The sequence below is a fragment of the Dermacentor albipictus genome, chromosome 1, assembly GCF_038994185.2.
Source record: "Dermacentor albipictus isolate Rhodes 1998 colony chromosome 1, USDA_Dalb.pri_finalv2, whole genome shotgun sequence".
NCBI classification, from domain to species: Eukaryota; Metazoa; Arthropoda; class Arachnida; order Ixodida; family Ixodidae; genus Dermacentor; species Dermacentor albipictus.
Window position 1 is genome coordinate 132,301,048 of NC_091821.1, and position 19,589 is coordinate 132,320,636.

Here is a 19,589-nt window from a genome sequence, read left to right on the forward strand (position 1 = left end):
TTTGCCGTTGCAACATGTCACGGCAGGTCCACTTATGCTAAAATACTGAATGCCTCAATAATGGCCCACTCCAATCTTTCGCGTAACTTTCAGCAATGCTTCTGGATATAGCAAATGTTAATGTTTATTAATAAGATTTTAAGATCACCAGATGACATAGCAAGCACCCACCACCTTGGCAAAGACGGGACGAGGAAGGTTAAACAAATTGTAGGCGACATTTACTCATTTCGTAATGAAATTTTGCAGCACCTTTGGGCAGCAAGAATGTTTTCTTTCTTTCTTTGTTTTTTCACATTGATGGCTCTAGGAGGCTAATAAGAAATTTTTGGTGCATGCCAAAGGCCTGCCATGAAGAATTGAATTCTCAGATCCAAATAGTGCCTATCCTATGTAATGCTTTATTAGTATTGGCTATCAAACTTATCAGAGTTATTGATGGCAAGCACCTAACTGCCCGTTTTGCATAATTACTTATTAAATTTGAGTGGCCTCCGGCTGATTATTTTACATTGATACAGGGCTTACAGTCTCCCTTCAGTGGAGGGGGGGCCCTCAATAGCGCATGCACTCTCACACACGTGCATTTATATATAAACAGTGAAGTGTTGAATCACAGGATCCTGCAGTGAAAGAAACGAGTCAAAGAATAGAACCATGTAGGAAAAACAGCAGGATTTTACTGCTGCTTTGGCCGGGGACCAGCCTTCACTCCGACGGAGGGCAGTCCGCGGCCGAAACATCAGTAACATCCTGGTATTTTCCCAATGTGCCCCTTCTCTTCAACTTGTATATGTTGATCTTGCCTTCACCAGAGTAGTTACTCTGATGGAGGCAAGACCACCTGCGAAAACGTTAGTAATCTTTTGTACGTTTTCCCTATATATACATATACATGTACAGGGTGTCGCACGTAACTTGAGCCAAACATTAAAGATATGCAAATGCCACGTAGCTGGACAGAAACAAGGTAATCTTGTTTGCTGTTGCTAAATAACTTTTTTTCAACTTTTCAAATGTTATAGTTAGATGAAAAGTGTCACTGAGAAAATTGTAGAGCGACACGAAAAACTCCCACTACAGCTTTCTGTTGCTCAATATGTGCTACATAAAAGTGTTTTTCCGAGCATGAAAGAAGCCCGCGAATACAGGCAAAATTGCCGTGCGACTGGCTGCTCACAGCACTCGTAATGCACAACTAATCAAGTGAAATGTAACTGGTAAACTAAAGAAACTAGCGTTGAATTTCACTAATTCATGATAAGTAGCTTCACGGCCATTTGGCTTACGAAACAGTGTGCTGTGTCAAGAATCTTAATCAAACAAGAGTGATGACCATCATGTGCAGTGCCTAGTGGAAATGCATGCATCAGTACAATACCTGCTTTCCTGTTTTTGCTTATGCTGCATCAACCGATCAATTGCAATGAACTACTTAATAGAAAAATTAAATTAGAGTTAATATTTCCCCATACAAGGCACTAGTGGTGATAAAATCACCTCCAGTGCTTGTCATACGGGTGCCGCAGTGCTACGGTTGACCTGCGGAAGGAGGACCGAGCGCCTCCCCCCCCCCCGGGCCCCCCATGACTTTAAGCACTGTATAAATCGAGACACTAGCAGAAGTCTCAAAATGTACCTGTTGCAAAACTGGCAAAATGCATCAGTATGCCATGTATTGTTTTTTCACAAAGCCTTCCTTATGAGCTGCAAGGCAAATCTACATAGACAAAACTGTGTTGCCTCAGTCTCGAGACGCTTTTACATTCATCATATCAACATATTCCTGCTGAAATTTATGATAACGCGAGGCTTTTACATGCACTGATTTTTAAAAAATGCATACCTGCAGGAATTTGAGAAGGTGACATAGTAGACCTGCTACTTCACTTTTCTGGAAATTCCTGCAGGAATATGTTACTTGACCAGTATGTGTTAAAAAGCTTTTCAGCCAAGCACCCCACTCGTCATTGCAACTTCTCCCTAATGCTTTGACCCACTGCACAGATCCAAGAGCTTGGGCAACTGTCAGCCAATTCTGAGGCTTTCATCACAGCAGCACATGTTCCTATGTTTTTGTTTTAGTTTTGCTAGGTGGTGAACCTTTGCTCCTAGTTGTGCCCTTTCATGCCCACCACATCTGATAACACAACTCGGACAATGTCTCTTACGACCAGTGCATTGTGATGTCACTGTGGGAACATACGCGGGAACACTGTGCATTAGTGCACACACAGTGCACTAATGCACCACATAAGAGTTTCATATCAAGGTTATTTGATGAAAATTTGGTGTTGCAATCATACCGCCTTCATGCGAATAATGGGTGCTATGCGGATTTTCTACAATTTGGCATCGATTTATCAAAAAAGCTCATTGCAGCTGCTTATTTTGTGTTTCAATTGTGCTGTTTGCTATTGTCACAACGTTTCTTTACAGTAGTGAAACGTTTAGGTTGACAATTAATTGAGAAATTTCCTATGCATAAATATATCGCTACACGTTTGAGTGTGCGTGTCACTAAATCTAGATGAGATTTAGCAACTGACCCTCACCACATCTAGTTATTTTTTATATTCTGAATTATTATTTTGTTTACTATTTTATAAAAACCGTAGGATGGCAAAACTGGATTCTCAAGAACATTTATTATTGGTATACAATGTATTAGCAACAAAGAATGCGCTTCAGTAAGAGGCTTGATATAAGAGTCCACAAGGCTGTTCAAAGCCAAAAGGATGAACCACTGCATGCACATATACTGGCATCATATTTCCTTTTAGTATGTGTTAGTACTAGTCATCATCATCAGCCTATTTTATGTCCACTGCAGGACGAAGGCCTCTCCCTGTTATCTCCAATTACCCCTGTCCTGTGCCAACCGATTCCAATTAGCACCTGCGAATTTCTTGATTTCATCACCCCACCTGTCTTCTGCTGTCCTCGACTGCATTTCCCTTCTCTTTCCACCCATTCTGTAACCCTAATGGTCCACCAGTTACATAACATACGCATTACATGACCTGCCCAGCTCCATTTCTTTCTCTTAATGTCAATTAGAATATTGGCTATTCTCTTCCTGTCTCTTAACATTACGCCTAACATTCTTCATTCCATCGCTCTTTGCGTGGTCCTTAACTTGTTTTTGAGCTTCTTTGGCAGTCCAAGTTTCTGCCCCATATGTCAGCACCGATAGAATGCATTGATTGTACACCTTTCTTTTTTTAGCTAAGCCACAGCCATTTTTTAATAATAATGGTAAGCTTTCAGTCAGGACCTGACAATGTCTGCCGAATGCACTCCAACCCATTATTCTTCTGTAAATTTCCTTCTCTTGATCAGGGTCCCCTGTGAGTAATTTACCTAGGTAAACATACTAGTACTGAACTCTATAATGCAGTGCACATCTGCTCTGATGTAATGGCTTTTCTACTGACGACACCAGTGGCAGTTTAATAAACTGACACCTATGCAGGGAACATGATTATGGCCTACTTCAAAGAGTGAGCATGAACCCTTTTTTGAATTTCATAATTCTTAGCACAAAGTAGAGGACTAAGACTTTCAGGATTTGCAGTGCATCAGAAATAATAGTCTCTGGTGCTGTTCTAGCTGGGTTTTGTGTACTTGCATGCGCCAAAAGCATGCAATCTTTAGATATGCTCGGAATATGTTTAAAGAAGTATGATGTATGATTAGCAAAAGACAGGCGTAATTGGAGATGGCTGGGGAGAGGCCTTCAGCCTGCAGTGGCAATAAATAAAGGCTGATGATGATAATGTATGTTGTCCTCGTGACCTTCGAAATTAAATATAAAATTTTTCTTTTTCTTAACCTTCTAAAGAATGACACATTGCAGGGTTAAAAGAATGTGCAGATCCAAAGCAATGTTGGAATCTGAATGATATGCAACTTGAGTTAGTGAGGTAGCAGTAGTAGCAGCTAACACCAGCACATAACAGTAGCTGTTAGCTGTCTGCATCACGAGGATGACGGTGATGTGTGGTGCTTGTCAAGGGAAGAATGTTGATGAGACGTGCATGGGCAAAGAGAAATATGGCTCATGTATCGATAGATTGAAGGCTTCATACCGCTTGTATCACAGTGGCACATCCATTCTGGGAGATAGGCTAAAGATGGCAAATACCCAGTGGCATTATATCAAGTGGCATTATATTTAGTGACATATATCCAGTGACTCAGGTTGTCTGCTAGGCCAGACAGCAGCCAACACATACCCAGTGGCCCAAGTTGTCTACTATATAGTTCCATAAATAGACCTGGCGAGGAAATGACACCAAACCTATGGGACGAGGCAAAGAAAGCTTTGCTTTAAATACTAGTAGATCTAGAGAAAGCCTATGACACGTAATGGTGCTCTGGGATTCAGCGAGATCTTTCCGTGATGCGTGTTCATGGCAACATGTTAAAGATCAAAAGCTACCTGTCTAACCGCACATTTCGTGTGAGAGTGGGCAATGCTTTGTCCAGATCATTCAGCCAGGCAACTGGTATGCCACAAGGAGGTGTGCTTAGTTGCACACTCTTTGTTGTAAAAATAAGTTCCCTGCATACAGTCATCCCATGCACAATGTTTTATTCTGCTTATGTTGACAATGTGGAGATAGGCTTCACGTCATGCAATATTGTTATTTGCGAATTAACAATACAGCTAGGATTAAACAAATTGTCTAAACGGGCGGATGAAAATGGGCTTAAAATGAACACCCAGAAAAGTACTTGCATACTCTTTTCAAACAAGACAGGCATAACACCAGTGCCAAGTATTGTGATCAATGAAGATGAACCCTCTGTAAACAACAAACACAAATTCATAGGAATCATTCTAGACTCTAAGCTTACGTTCATACCCCATCTGAAGTATCTGAACATGAAATGTATGAAAATGATGATACTTTCAAAACTTCTGCCGCACATAACATAAGGTAGTGATTGGAAGTGCCTTTTAAACTTGTACAAGAGTCCTGTATGCTCACGCCTTAATTACAGTGCTATAATCTATAATTCTGCAACACCAAGAGCATTAAAATACTAGACCCTGCTCACCATTTAGGCATCCACATTGCGACCGGTGCCTTCAGGTAAGTCTTGTAGAAAGCCTCTATGTAGAATCAAATAAGTGGTCGCTCCGTCTAGAGAAGTCATATTCCAGCTTCACATATTATCTGAAAGTACAGTCGAATCCTGAACATCCTTCTTACGCAACTGTAAACAGTGTGTCCTGGTGCTTACTATTTAATAATTGGCCCAGAGATAGGGAGCCCTTCTCACTGCGTGTGAGGAAGCTCAGTGAAAAAAATGGGTGTTTCACTTCAAGAATACCATCTAATGCATCCAGCAAAGCTGCTATCGCTGTGGCAGTGGCAACTGGTAGATTGTGACACATCGTTTATCAAGGTCACAAATCATTTTCCAGAGGCACACATTCAAATGCACTTCCTTGAGCTTCAAGCCACGTACTCATGCTCGGACTTTTACATCAGCGCATCAAAGTCGCCTGCCAGTGTGTCTAATGCAGCCATCGGTCCATCATTTTTGAAATCTACGTTCTGCACCCACTAACAAGCATCTTCAACAAGCGCGTTTGTCGGCTGTGAAAAATTTCATGCGACTAAAATTAGAGAGGGCGATTATATTTACAGACTCGTTAAACATATTGAAGGCTTTAATGTCACTACAAAAGCATAAAAATCCTGTTATTATTTAACTTTATTTGCTCCTGTGCACTATTTATGCGTCTGAACAACATATTGTAATAAGCTGGGTGCCGGGTCACAAAGGCATCGAGAGTAATATGCTTGCTGATGAACTTGCTACGCCCAAGGATTTCCACACTCCCATAGCTGTCCCAGCCGTAGATCTGAAGCCTTTCCTGAAAATAAAACTAAAGTTATTGGCAACACCTTTGGGATGCTGAAACGTCTTATAAGCTTCACCTAATTATACCACAGTTAGTCATTTGGCCATCATCAACAAAATCACGGCAAGCCAATGTCTTCTTAGGTCAGTTGACAATAGGACACTCATACGGCACACACAACTACTTGTGGACTGGTGGTGAAGCTCCAATCTGTGGTAAATGTAGTAAGAGGTTGACCGTCCCGTCCTCCATGTTGTCCTTCATCTAGTAATGTTTCTCAGTAAGGAATCGTTATTTAAAACAAAATCACGTTTAGGTTTTTTTAACGAAGTCTTCACACTACATGTTATCAGTCCAAGAAATTCATAGCATGATCTCTCTTGAGAGGCCACTGATGCACTGGTAGCATTTTGCATAGTGCGCACTTCCAGGCCTTTGCTTTCCCAAGGGCTCTGATGAGACATTAGTGCTACTGACAGTATGGTATGGTATGGTATGATGAACTCTATTTAATGTCCTGAAGATCAACCCTTAGGTTGACGCAGGCGGCTCCCCCATCGGGACAGTAAGGTTTAACCTTACCGCCGTAATGTGGGCCTTCTGGATGGCCTGTACTTGATCGAAAAGAACTCCACTGTGTAGGACTCGCCGCCACCAGTCTCTCTCTTTGTCACAGTCTGTGAAAGTCACAGGACACTGGAAAAGCATGTGATCCAGAGTAATGATGCCATTACACTTCTCGCAATTGACTATATATAGCTTATTAATAAAGTTTGGACTTGGATAAGTTCTTGTCTGCAACAATCTCAGAGTCACCGCTTGAGCTCTATTGAGCTTAGCGTGTGACACTGGGAATTCCCTTCTGTTCATGTAGTAATGGCTCGTGATTTCATTATATGTAAGTAATTGGTCCCTGTTCTCCTCCTGTATATTATTAAGGTCCTGGTCGCGTAGTGCACGGATAGTAAGTCCTTGTGCAGCTGTGTTAGCCATCTCGTTTAAATTCGTACGAGGTGGATCGACAGACCTCATGTGCGCAGGAAACCAGCGGATTTCGATCCCTTGGCTGTCCAACTCACCGATCAGCTGGGCAGCCCTTTTGGTTACAAAACCATTGGTAAAGTGTCTAATAGCCATCTTACAGTCACTGTAAATCTTCGTCCACTTATTATTCCTTAAAGCCAATGCTATCGCTACTTGTTCCGTGACTGTCGTGTCTATAGTCATGATTGTAATAGCATCCCGAGTGAGACCATCTGCATCTACTACTACTGCCGTAAAGGCTTTCTTTCCTCTGACCCATGCAGCATCTACAAAAGCCGCATGTTCTCTTTCGTGTTTTATCTCTTGCAGGAGAGCTTTGGCCCTTGCCTTTCGTCTTTCCAGGTTGTGCACTGGGTGCATATTTCTGGGGAAAGGAGTCGTCTTGATTATATCTCTTATGCTATCTTTTAGTTCTACTGTGCCTTCACCTGAAATTTTGGATTTGGTTGGGCACCACCCTACCTCTTCTAGTATTGCTCTACCTGGCCTTGTTCCAGAGAGCCTCTGTCTGTGGGCAATTTGCTGAGCTTCAATTATCTCAGCTATTGTGTTGTGGAGCCCCAGTTTCATTAATTTATTATCCGGCGTGTTAATCGGTAACCCCACTGTTGTTTTGACTAGCATTTTAATTAATCTGTTCAACCTGTTTAGCTCTGTCTGTGTCCAACTGAGCATCCCAGCTACATAGGAGAAGTGACACAAGGCGAAAGCGTGGACCAGTCTCATGGCGCTCTCCTCTCCCAGCCCTCTGAGTCTGTTAGTGATTATCCTTAGCAGTCTTATTACCGCCACAGTCTTGCTTGTGATGTGTCGTATTGTTCTTCCGTTTGCCCCGTTTGCCTCCAGGAATAACCCTAAGACTCTAAAGGATTCTACTTGCTTAATAGATTCGCCTGCCTTCGTGGTTAGTACTAACCTGGGTTCTTCCTCGGGAACATATCCCCTCAGTTTTCTACCCCTTCTTCTGTTCTTGAGTACAAGGAGTTCAGACTTATTAGCAGAGCATTTGAGTCACATGTCTTCTAAAATAGACTCTACCTCATAAATGCTCTTCTAAAGTCTGCTTTCCGCATGTCCCATACTTCCTTCAGTGGTCCATGTAGTCACATCGTCTGCATAAATGGTAAAGTGAATGCCCTCTATCCCTTTTAATCCCTCTGCCACTTTTGACATGGCCAGGTTGAAAAGCATAGGTAACAAGACCGACCCTTGTGGCGTCCCTCTGTCACCGAGATCCATCTTCTTTGATTTAATATCCCCGAATCTAGAGGTGAGCTGAACGATTGCCAAGAAAGGTTTTGACCACTTCATAGAGTTTTCTCCTCAATCCCACTTCGGAAATCACTTCAAGTATTGCTCTATGCTTAATTCTGTCAAAAGGTTTTTTGACATCCAACCCCAAGAGAGCTCGAGTGTTTTTTGGTTTAGCTAATAGCAGTTGATGCTTGATTAACAACATAGCATCTTGTGTGGACGAGCCTGATCTGAAACAAATCAGATTGAACGATAGGATGTCATTGCCCTCCACATATTTCGTTAACCTGTTCAATATGACATGCTCCATTGTCTTCCCTAGACATGATGTTAACGAAATTGGCCTCAGATTATCCAAGTTGAGTTGCTTGCCCGGCTTTGGTATTAAGGTAGTACTGGCCGTCCTCCATTCTTCTGGATATACCCCATCTTTCTATAGTTCATTAATGTATGTGGTCAGATATTTTATTGATTCGTCGTCCAAATTCTTAAGCAATCTGTTAGAGATGCCGTCCAGGCCAGCTGCTGACCTACTATTCACATCATACAGTGCCGTGCGTACCTCACTTTCAGTGAATTCCTGATCCATATATTTGCATTATACCCCTGAGTAATCAGGATAACTCACATCCTGATCCTCTTTTCTGAGGGGCAAGTATTTAGCAGCCAATCGCTCCATTATGCTCTCTGCGCTTGCAGTCTGACTTTCCTGGTGCACCAGTTTCACCACTGCCGTACGTCTGTTCGATTTAGTGCATTTTTCATTGAGCAGATGCCTGAGCAGACTCCAATTGCCTCCATGTTTTATCCTTCCGTCTACACATTTACACACATCATCCCATTTTTGTTTCTGCAAATATCGTGCGTGTTCCTCTACATTCTTACTGAGCTGAGCAGTTCGTTTCCTAAGTCTCCTGTTTAAGCGTTGCGATTTCCATCTTTGTAAAATCGATCGCTTGGCTTCGATCAAATGCGCCAACCTACTATCAATTTGTTCGACCTCTTCTTCTGTCTCTATAGCCTTAGTTACTGCATTCAAGTCGTCCCTAAGCTGAGCCACCCACTCTTGTAGTCTGATGCGCCCCTTTCTATCTGTGGCTGCTCTGTCTTTTCTGATTTTTCTAAAGTGATCCCAGTCTATGCAAGTGAAAATGCTTTACCTCCACCCCCGTCGTTTCCACCATTATGTGTAGTATATAATGGTCGCTTCCTAGGCCCGTACCAGAGTTGATCCAGTCTGCCCTGGGTAAGTTATAAGTGAAGGATAAGTCCGGGGTAGTGTCCCTACACGTGGAACTGCCACACCTGGTAGGAAAGGCTGGGTCCGTGATAAGAGAAAGGCCTAAATTCGTGGCGAGATGCCAGATTCCTTCCCCTTTCTTACTACTCCAGCGGTAACCCCAAGATTGGTGTGGGGCATTGAAGTCCCCTCCTATTATTAGTGGTGCAGTTTTGGCTACCCTCATGGCCTTATTAAAAATTGCTCTGAAGCTCTGTCTCATCTCTCTGGGACTGCTACATATGTTGAGGCAGAACAAGCTTTGCGCTTTACCTCTGTGCCTTTTTAGGACCATTTCTATCAATATGTATTCAATTTTACTCGCCCCTAATTTTAAATCGTGCTCTGTGCAGGGAATTTTCTTGTCAATTAGGGTGCCAGTTCCTCTGCCTGGTTCTTTGCCTTTGCAGACCAAGTTGAAGCCGGACAGCCCGATCACCTCCGCTAGAGTTTCCAGCAGCATTATTAATTTCGGCCTATTTTCAACTGTTTTGATTATCTGTGCTAGTGACGCTCTTTTTTGCTGAAATCCTCTGCAGTTCCACTGCCACACACTAAGTCTATTTCTGTTATCCATTATTATTGTCGTTGCTAAAAGCTGCAGGGAACCAGTGGCATGGCAGTTGATGCTAAAGCTCTGCATGGCTATGTAGAAGAAATATGCGAAACTGAACAGAAGTTACATTAAAATTGAATTCTCATTATACTGCGCAATCAAAATGTAAAATAAACTGTAATGTTTGTCAGCATGAATTTCTTCATCTTATATTCACGGTTGGCAAGGTATTTTTGCAAAGAATACGAGGTTTCCCAGCTAATTTTTGCCAAGGTGTAAAAATATGCCAAAGCACTTTACTGGGACACGACCAAATGCATGTTGGCTATTGTATGGAGCAAGTGCACTATTTTTTTTTATTCTGCTTAATTGTGCAATTAGTCAAGATTACTAACCAACTTCGCAAGGATTAAATTTAGGGCAAGGTTTCCAATCAGAAAGTTGTAGAGTATTCCAGTGAACGTTTAATTCAGCAGCTTCTAAAAGCTCCCTACTTGTTTTACATATCTTTTTCTGCTTTCTAAGAAAGCCTGCGAAATATGAAGAAAAACAAAAGCATGTGACATGCCCACTTGCGTGCCTAGAGGAACTATGCTTGCCGCGATTGCAGAGCTCTCAAACGCGCCGTGTATGAACGAATGGTGCATTTAATTTAGATTGGTGTGCTGCCACTTAAAATGTGACAGGGCGGCGACACAGCTATGATATGGTGCTTCTGGCGATTTATTTAAGCTTTGTGCTTGCTCTCGGCGGTTCACGATAGCGATGAGCATTTCAGGCAGCGCACACTACGCTAAACCAACACTGCCTAAACGCGTTGTTCATTCATACGCGGCATATATGTGCGACCACTGCTAGAGGTTGGCAGTGCAATCACAGTGCGCAAGCGGGCATGTAACATGCTTTATTTTTTCATATTTTGCGGACTTTCTTTACAACGGAGAAAAAATCTGATTACGAAACAAGTAAGAAGATGGAAGCTGCTGAATTTGATGTTTCACAGAACGATTTAGAAATTCCTCATTGACAATTTTGCCCATTCGTACTTGCAAATTTGATTAATTAATCTTGAAAAAAATACTTGATAGCTGGGGCAATATTTTGTGTATGCATGTGCAAGGAAATGCATGGAATTTTTGCTCTTTTTCTTGGAATTGCACAGCGAAAAATGCTGAAAATTATTCAGTGAAGTACGGAACATCACTGCCAGTGCGCACTGGAGCAGTGCTCGGATTAATGCCCCTACATAAAATAAAGGTAGCGCCATCTTTAACCCCTTAAACTTCGTAAAGTAGCGGCATTCTCCTCCTCCGCCCTCACTACTCCTCGTTTCTCTTCCCTTTCACGCTCCCTTGATCGTGGCGCCGCCTACGTCGCTCGAGCGTAGCATACGAAACAACAGAGAGATAGAAAGAGAGAGAGAGATAAAGTTGGTTCTCGTGGGAAAGGAGGAAAGGCTGGCACTATCTTCTGCAACGCATGCGGGAGCGCGGCTCAGCGCCAGCAGGGTGTAGTAAATGGGATAACCATCTCCGCAACGGCGCTCCTCGCCACTCCGCAGACCATCCGCAGACGCTCATGAAGCAAAAATGGCGCTAGAGCACGGCTGTAAACAAACGAAGCCCGCGCAAGAGCCCACGTGATAGGCCAATAGCGACGTGGCTAGGGTGTCTAACGTGGCGTCGGCACCGGCCAGAGCGCGCGAAGAGGAGGCGCCATTCTTCAAAGCGTGGCGCTACTTTAGGGGTTTTAGCGCCATCTGCTCTTTCCTCCTCCTCCTGCGCTGGTGTTTTATTCCCCTACGCGGTGCTGAACTAGCAGACGCTCTCCGCAGACAGATTGGACAGATGACGATTATCGTTGTGGGACAAGATACGCCCCAAAGGGTGTAAATTTCCCTTTCCACTCCGTCGACCGAGTTGCAGCGACTGCCTTGAACATGCTTCATATCGGGTACACTTCTCATAGCAGCGGAAAACACTACGGCACGTTTCACCAAGTGTTTTACTAAACGAAGTCGACGCCAAAATCAGCTCGTTTTGAGCTGATTTTGAGCAATTGAGAGCAGTGCAGCGGTGAGCACAATATCTTTTTTCTAACACGCGCAGCGAAATACTCAGGTCACTGTAATTCAGGTCCCCGTATGCAAGTGGGCCAGCCATGCAACTGTCATCAACACTAATCTAAATCTGCCGTGTAGTCGGTAATACGTGATAACATTAATCAGTTTTTAGATGTATTTACTTACGTCAGTAAATACAATATTTTGCCTTAGCGAGATAATATATACCGCAAGGCCAATGTCATTTATACCTTCTTGCGGCTGACTGAAAGTGGCTTCTAACGAAGGGTTTGTTGTATTCGGGTTTCTTGTCTGGGCTGGCGATTCCAGCAGGGTTCATGTAAATTTGACAAGTGTGGCTTGATGAGCTGCGCGTTGCACCATCGTCGTAGGGAAATAAGTATAATGATAGTCAGTACAACTTTACTGCAGGTGCCTTGGGAGCAGTTCTTCAACACCAGGTCATTCCTCCCTCGCCGTTCCGCCATGTCTGTCCAACTGACGCATCGGTTTGCGAGCTGCCGCCGGCATTAGTCCAGCCAACGTTTCAATGTTTAGGTTGGGAACAGTAGTAAGCTAAGTAGGAAACAATTACCGCTCTCGGCATTCCCGCTTCACGAACCAGCCTTATGAGCAAGCCATTTCGGTATGAACCGAACCACCCAGAGTCACAAACCGAAAGTCCTCTTGGATCGGGACATCCAGAACCCGCGGTTTGATGCTGGGACGTTGTTTGAAGTTTTGGCGGACGATCCGTACGAATCGAAGGTGAAGGTGCAGTCCTTAGACCCTGGGGACTCGGGCGTGATACTGTGTAACAGGGAAATCCTGCGCGAAGTGACGTCCCTCGAAGCTCTTGTGCTGCTGCCAGTCAAACCAGTGCGTAACCGGCTCAAGATCTATCGCGACCAAGAGTGGCTGAAGGAAATACCCGTCATTAGCGAAAACAAACGTGTTGTGGTGAAGGACAAGTTCGAAGGAATCGTCAAGTTCAAAGGAGTCGTTCGCGAATACGGCCCTGGCATTCGGTTCATCGTAGAAATTCAGGTAGTACTATTATTATATATTGTTCTAACAGTGTAGCGCCTCTATGTTCCTCGTTAGCGCAAGCAAAACTCAGATTTGTTTGCAAGCAATCTATCTCTTCCGTCATAACGGGTACCGGGCACTGACTTACCACTACGAATTTTCAGCCACACGCATGCCTTCTGACAAGAAATGATTTGCCTATACATGCTTCGAGCACGTGAAACAACAACAACAAAAAAAGAATAGTAAAAGTAGGCAGTAGAAGTGCACTTCAGGCCGTCCGTACTTTTTATATTGACTGGTTTTCCTTGGCAGGATGGTACCAATGACCCCATCAAGAGGAAGCAGTGTTTCTCAATTCAAGACCTTCGGCTTCTTGAAGGCCGGGAAAATTATCACGGTCAGTTCCGATTCTAGCCTGTGCTTGATGCCGTTTACGCTTCCTCAGGTTGCATGGGCATGTGGTGAGAAAATAGTTTTTTGGCATATACTGTGGGACTTGTGTTCAATGAAGATTCATGCCAACAGTGATATTCGCCATCACTGCAAAGAACTGGCATGCATTTGCCACATGACTGACCTCCATGTTGGAGTTGCAAGCCTCGGAATGCAGTGCAGGTGGCCGTAAAGGAAAAAGTGCATGAATCACAACATTATTAAAAGATTCCTACATTGTGATTATATCTAACGGGCACATCGCTAAATGCCTTCTGTGACAGTCCCTCCTCTGTATGAAGAAACTTCTACTCATTCAGTATGTGTCACAAGTGCCAGCATGGTGTATATGAAGTCAGGTATACAATAGAGTACACGGCTGCTGGGTGCATTTTACTATGAAGACAAACTAAGGAAGACACACACTATGTGTGTGTCTTTCTTTGTTCCTATTTCTCGTGCTGTTCATATTTCTTTACTAATTAGTAATGGAGTTTCTACAAACCAAGCAATGTTTCTTTTTTTTTTCAGTTTTGTATCAGTGTGAGGCACAATTCAATAAAAAGAAAAAAAAAAACAGCAACGACAAAGGAATAGGTGATGTTCAAAACATGGCAGCCACAACGTTGCTTCCAGCACCTGCAGTAGACAGGAGCATGGCCTTTCAGATTAGTTGGTTACTCTGGGGGAGCCATTGCTAGGCTGTGTAATGTGGGCGCCACTTATAAAGGGCCCAAGAGGCATTTAAGACAAAGAAAACTATGTCTTAAGATAGACAGTATTTATATGTGACTGCGAATACATTTTAAAATATGATTGTGTTGGATGTGAAGCTTTGTTATCAAGATCGATCACATTCAAGTATTCATTTATCCCATAAGATAGGGCTGAGTCAGGCATCCTTACCATTTTGTGTTTCTTATATAACATGTTTATTTTTCACTATGTTGCATTATTGTGAGAATTTGAAGCAAAATACTTTGTCAGTACGGCGAAGGCAGTGGCTCGCTTTGGCTGTGGCGGTAAGTCAAGCATGCATAGAAAGAAAGAACGGGGCAACATAAAAAGATAGTAGAGCGTGTGTGTGTGTGTGTGTGCATGTGTTTACACTTGCATGCATGTGTGTGTTGGGGGAGGTTAGCGGGGTAACTCGGTGATGTACAGCTGGTGGGGACAAGATTTTGCAGGATTTGCAATGGCGTGCCAGACTGCTTTACATATTGGTATAAGGGAACATTGCACTACCGCGTAAAAAGGGACACGGACAGGAACATGAAAAAAGACACACCGAAATGTCAATTTCGTGCAATGTCCCCTTGTACGAATAACCACCAACTAGCCCCAGCTTTCTGCACTCAATAAATTATGTATTGGCAGGGACACAAGCACGAAAGGACGCTATTTGATTGGTGCACTGCCATGCGGTGACACCAGGCGCTCGCTTCACCAGAAGGCGATAGAATGTAGCTTGGCACGTGCTCACTTATCCCACGATAATTTGTTCCCGCCTGTACATTCATACTGGAATATGCAGGAGGTCCTCTAGCGTGGACTTGTATGGGGACCTCCGAGTTTGATTTCCTAGTGGGCATATTTATTGAACTGAGTGGACTTTTATTGAATATATTATTGAATTAAATTTATTAAAAAGTACCATTACTCAAAAACACACTGAATAGATGAAGTTTTTGTGCTGCTGCACAACTTCATGTGACAAATAGTTAGCAAAGGAAGTTATCAAAGGGTCAGAATAGTCAGACCTGCGAGCAAGGTCTTGCTGTTAGTTTATCCAAGAGTCAGGGTGGTCTATTTAACATATATGTACCAGGTGTTCTTATATGTAACATGTATAAACATTTTTACATATACCAGGTGTTTTATATGCAACACGTATTTACTACGTATATATTGGAACACTTTTTAAAGAAAAAGTTCGTCTCTAGGAACGTGTCGTTTTTGCAAATAGCCTGTATGGCTAGGCAGGCATTATCAGCCAAGAAAATTTTGTCGATAAATTTGCAAATGAACTAAAATGCACTAATTAAAATTTCTACCTTTAGGGCACATGTAATTGCAAAATTGAAGTCTAGGAGTAGTGAAGTCATGTCTGCTTACCAGAAGTTCTATGACTAGCACCACTTTCGGGCTACCCATCCCCCAAATCTAAAAAATGCCTCAACGTTCCAGTTAAAATCATCCCAAGCTGTTAGAGGCACCCTTTTGCGAAGCTGGAACACCGACTGGAACACCAACATGTTTCGTAACACAAATTTTAGTTGCATATCTCAAAAGTGGTGCTGCTCTTAGGATTTATGCTATGCAGCCATGACTTCACTGCTCTTCAGCTTTAATTTTGCAATTGCAACATGTGCCCTAAAGTTAGTAATGAAATATTTGATTAATACCGTTGTCACACGTACACTTCTGATTGCGATCTGGACCGATCCAGGTCGAAATTCTCGACTGCAATTGGCTCTCATGCGCATTTTGTGCAAAGGAGCCGAGAAACGACCGAGAAATTTTAATTATTTATTTATTTATTTATTTTACAATACTGCAGACTCTCTTCAGTCCAGGCAGGAGTGAGCGGATACAGTGCAAAAAAAGAAAAAAGAACATTAAATAGATATTCACTACAAAAGATATGGAAAGATCCGGATCTGGCTTGATTGCCATCAAAAGTGCACCATGTGACACCCATATAACATATTTAAGTTGATTAGTGAAATTATTGTTTAAAATTTTATTGCTTTAAAATTTTTGTTTGTAGCAAGTGCAGATGGGAAAACAATAGTGTTTTTTTAATCCAGTGTGGTAGCTTGGCAAATACTAGTCATAATTGCCATATCCAAAGCACATATCCAAAGCTTACTACAAGCAGTAATCACTTGACTGGTATATATTTATTTCACAAAAGGTTTTTTTACACCAATTATCTTTCTTTACTGCTTTAGCTAAAATAAATATTATTCTTATGATGCCTATTAAAACAATGCAAGAAGTGATTTTATTACAATTAAAATAATTTATTTTTGTCAGTGTTGTGTGTACATGGTGATATCAAAAAGTTTTGACTCTGACTCTGTTTTGAAGAAGGCTAGATATTTATGTGCATTCAAACACTGCCACCTTTGAAATAATCCCCTTGCACAGCAGTACAGTGCTCCCAGTATTCCTGCCACTTTGCAAGTATGTCCTGGAAGCCTCTTTTCCGGAACGAGCCGAGTACTCTTCTGCAATTTGAGCTCATGTCAAAATGGCGACCTTGAAAGGCAACTTCGGCGTTGTTTTTTTATCATATTAGGATATTGTCATTTTCAAATGGAATTGATAGTCCTGTCATCGGTAGGATGGTTCAGTTTGCTTAGAAATTCATCATTAATTTTAAATAACCAATAAATGAGATGCCAAAACCGCAGCGGGTTGCTGCTTCGTGTGACGTCATGATGAGCCGATGACGTCAGATCCTACACTACCATAATGTAAACACGCAAAGCGTGTGATGCAGTACATCTGGCACTCACGTCAAAGAAGCAAAGCTGATGATGTTTCCTGACGACACGGGGAGATTTTACAGATTTTCTGAACTATACAGCAGTGATTTCAGCGACGATTTCAGTGACAGTGGTGGTGTATTCTCTGACGTCACAAACACAGAGTGGCCAGCAAAAAATCAAAGTCGGGAATGCAACCAATCTTTAAAATTAATTTTCAGGAAAATTAAATGACTTGCAGCCATATTATTTAGCACAGATAATCGGAGTGCAAAAGAGAATGTATATTCAAAATTTTATGAAGATCAGTGGACATCGAAAAATCACCGGAGTTGCCCTTAAGCTAGGTTTTTAATTTGGGAAGATGGGTAAACGGGAGCCAAATTCGACGAGTAGAGTAGAAACCATGTTGTTTCTGGTGAGAAACTCGTGTGTGGATTGATCCGTGACATGGTGCATTATTATCGTGCAGCATCCAGCTCCTCATGGGCCCCAGATCGGGCCGTTTTCTCCAAACGACATACCCAGAAGCCCTAAAACTTGGCAGTGAAACTTGCTGTTCATAGTCTGGCCACTCCGGACGAATTCCTGATGCACAATACCGTGAATGCTGAATGACACGATTAGCATGCACTTTGTCAAGCTTTGGACATGCCTAGCCTTTTTAATTTTTTTTTCAGTAATGAAAACACTGAGCTTTTCCACTGCAATGACTTGCCTTGTCTCAGGGTCATACCTGTACACTGAAGTTTCATCCCTATAGTGATGACCCTCAAACTGAAAGACAGGTAATTCGAAAGGATTTGCTTCTGCTTATATCACTCTCTTACCAAAATAAAAAACCCAGCTCAAAGATCACCATTTTGACACGATTGCTTAAATCACGGAAGGGCACTCGACTTGTTCCGGAAAGAAGGCGTCGAGTACATATTCGCAATGTAGCAGAAATGGTTGAAGTGCTGTATTACTTTGCAAGGGAATATTTTGAATGTGACAGCGTTTGAATGCAAATAATTATATTACTTCTTTTTTTTTTTTTCAGAACGGAGCCAGTGTCGAAACCTTTTGAAACCTTTCGTTTAAACCTTTAACTCAAATTTTATGATAAAATTGTTAGCGTAACGCTTGTTGTAACTCGTTCAAAACACATTACTTTTATTTCAGTTACATTTTTATGAAGCTAATAGCAGGTAGCCAAATTGTATGGCTGGGTTTTATGGGCAGCCAGAGAAAACTCACAATGATTGCGTCAGATTGTTGACCAATTGAAAGCTTATTCTCCATCTCCATCACTATGACGGATGGGGTTTTGCCTCATGAATCCACACCTGGCCCATACCCTTCAATCATGAATTACGATGCACTGTCAATAAATGTATCAAAGTCACATAATTTCATTTCAAGGTATTGCAAACTCTCTTGAAAGAAAGCAAAGATGGTACAGAAGATCCTTTCTGCAATTTCTTGTGAGATCTTGTAATTACAGAGTAACTAAATTTCGACTTATTGTATCGTCAGTAATATTGCTTTTTTTTTTCATAGATTTGAATCATCGGCTAAAACTACAAGCGCCATTTCATTATCGACTGCAGACATAACGAGAAATGAAAAACTACTACTTCACCACTGCTGACATAAAGCGTCGTGTCAGCATGTTGACGTAGTGCCTTTAGTAAAGTGGTCATGTGTAGCAGTGCTCGGTAGTCTAAAAGCAAATGCAACATTGGCTAAGCAGAGAGATTAATTTACCCACAGATCCTATGTGGCTTTTTTTTATTGCCCCCCATTGCACAGCATTGGTGAAAAGAATTCAGATTCACAAATGTGCACACTGAGACAACGGGAATAAGGGACATCGTAGGGAGAGGGCTGCTGATTTATTTTCACCAGCTGCAGTTCTATAGCATGCACTGAGACTCTCGGTATACGAGTATTCTTGCCTTCTGTCCCCATTCAAATTTTGAGCCTGCCTCACTTTTTTTTAATGATTTTGTGCTTTGCTGCAGAATGCTATAGCTACTCAAGCCGCTACAGCAGGCGCCTTCTGAGACTAACCCACTTTGTGAAAGTTTCATGTTTTTAATTTGCTTAATACATATACCTGCAGTGAAAGACAACTGTTTATTGAGTTCATTTGAAAACCAAGGATGTCCTATGATCCAATAGAGAGATGGTGTAGATGGCTGACATGCTTAAGTGACAAATGACGTCATATTCCAATTTAGAGGAGATGAATTGAAATAGAGGAGCTAATTAAATAGTTAGTTGAACTTTTGTTGATTAGTGCAGTGATATGATTGCTGTCTTTCTTGCCAATTCTGTCCACTATGCTCAAATCATGGTGCATGAGTATAAGGGTACGTTTCCTTTCTTTTTGTGTGTGTTTAAGAAATTTAAACATGTGCAAATAGAGATACACAACTTTTTCTGGAACGCTACCATAGTATTGGGATTGTGAATATCGGCTCCCCCCCCCTCTTTTTTTTTTGCCTTTTATGTGAATGGAATTGCCTCTACATTTTCTGCTACAGGTATCTTGTTGTGCCTGTTGTCTG

At 42.1% G+C, this 19,589-nt stretch overlaps 1 protein-coding gene and 1 long non-coding RNA gene across 7 annotated transcripts in view; one reads left to right on the forward strand and one right to left on the reverse strand.

Annotated features, from left to right (window-relative positions):
- LOC135896164 (uncharacterized) overlaps nt 1-19,589 on the reverse strand; it is a 92,146-nt gene that overhangs the window by 8,428 nt on the left and 64,129 nt on the right. For both annotated transcript variants that reach the window (XR_010562610.1, XR_010562611.1), the window contains exon 3: nt 5,068-5,186. This is a non-coding gene — a long non-coding RNA (uncharacterized lncRNA). The remainder of the gene's footprint in view (nt 1-5,067; nt 5,187-19,589) is intronic.
- The window catches only part of CYLD (ubiquitin carboxyl-terminal hydrolase CYLD), a 138,644-nt gene continuing 131,015 nt past the window's right edge, over nt 11,961-19,589 (forward strand). For 4 of the 5 annotated variants that reach the window (XM_065424526.1, XM_065424529.1, XM_065424528.1 and 1 more), the window contains exons 1-2: nt 12,371-13,123; nt 13,421-13,505. In XM_065424526.1, the coding sequence (XP_065280598.1) occupies nt 12,725-13,123; nt 13,421-13,505 (484 nt within the window). In that variant the 5' untranslated portion in view covers nt 12,371-12,724. Of the gene's footprint in view, nt 12,090-12,370; nt 13,124-13,420; nt 13,506-19,589 lie in introns of those variants that run through there. The other variant, XM_065424527.1, reaches the window with a different exon arrangement.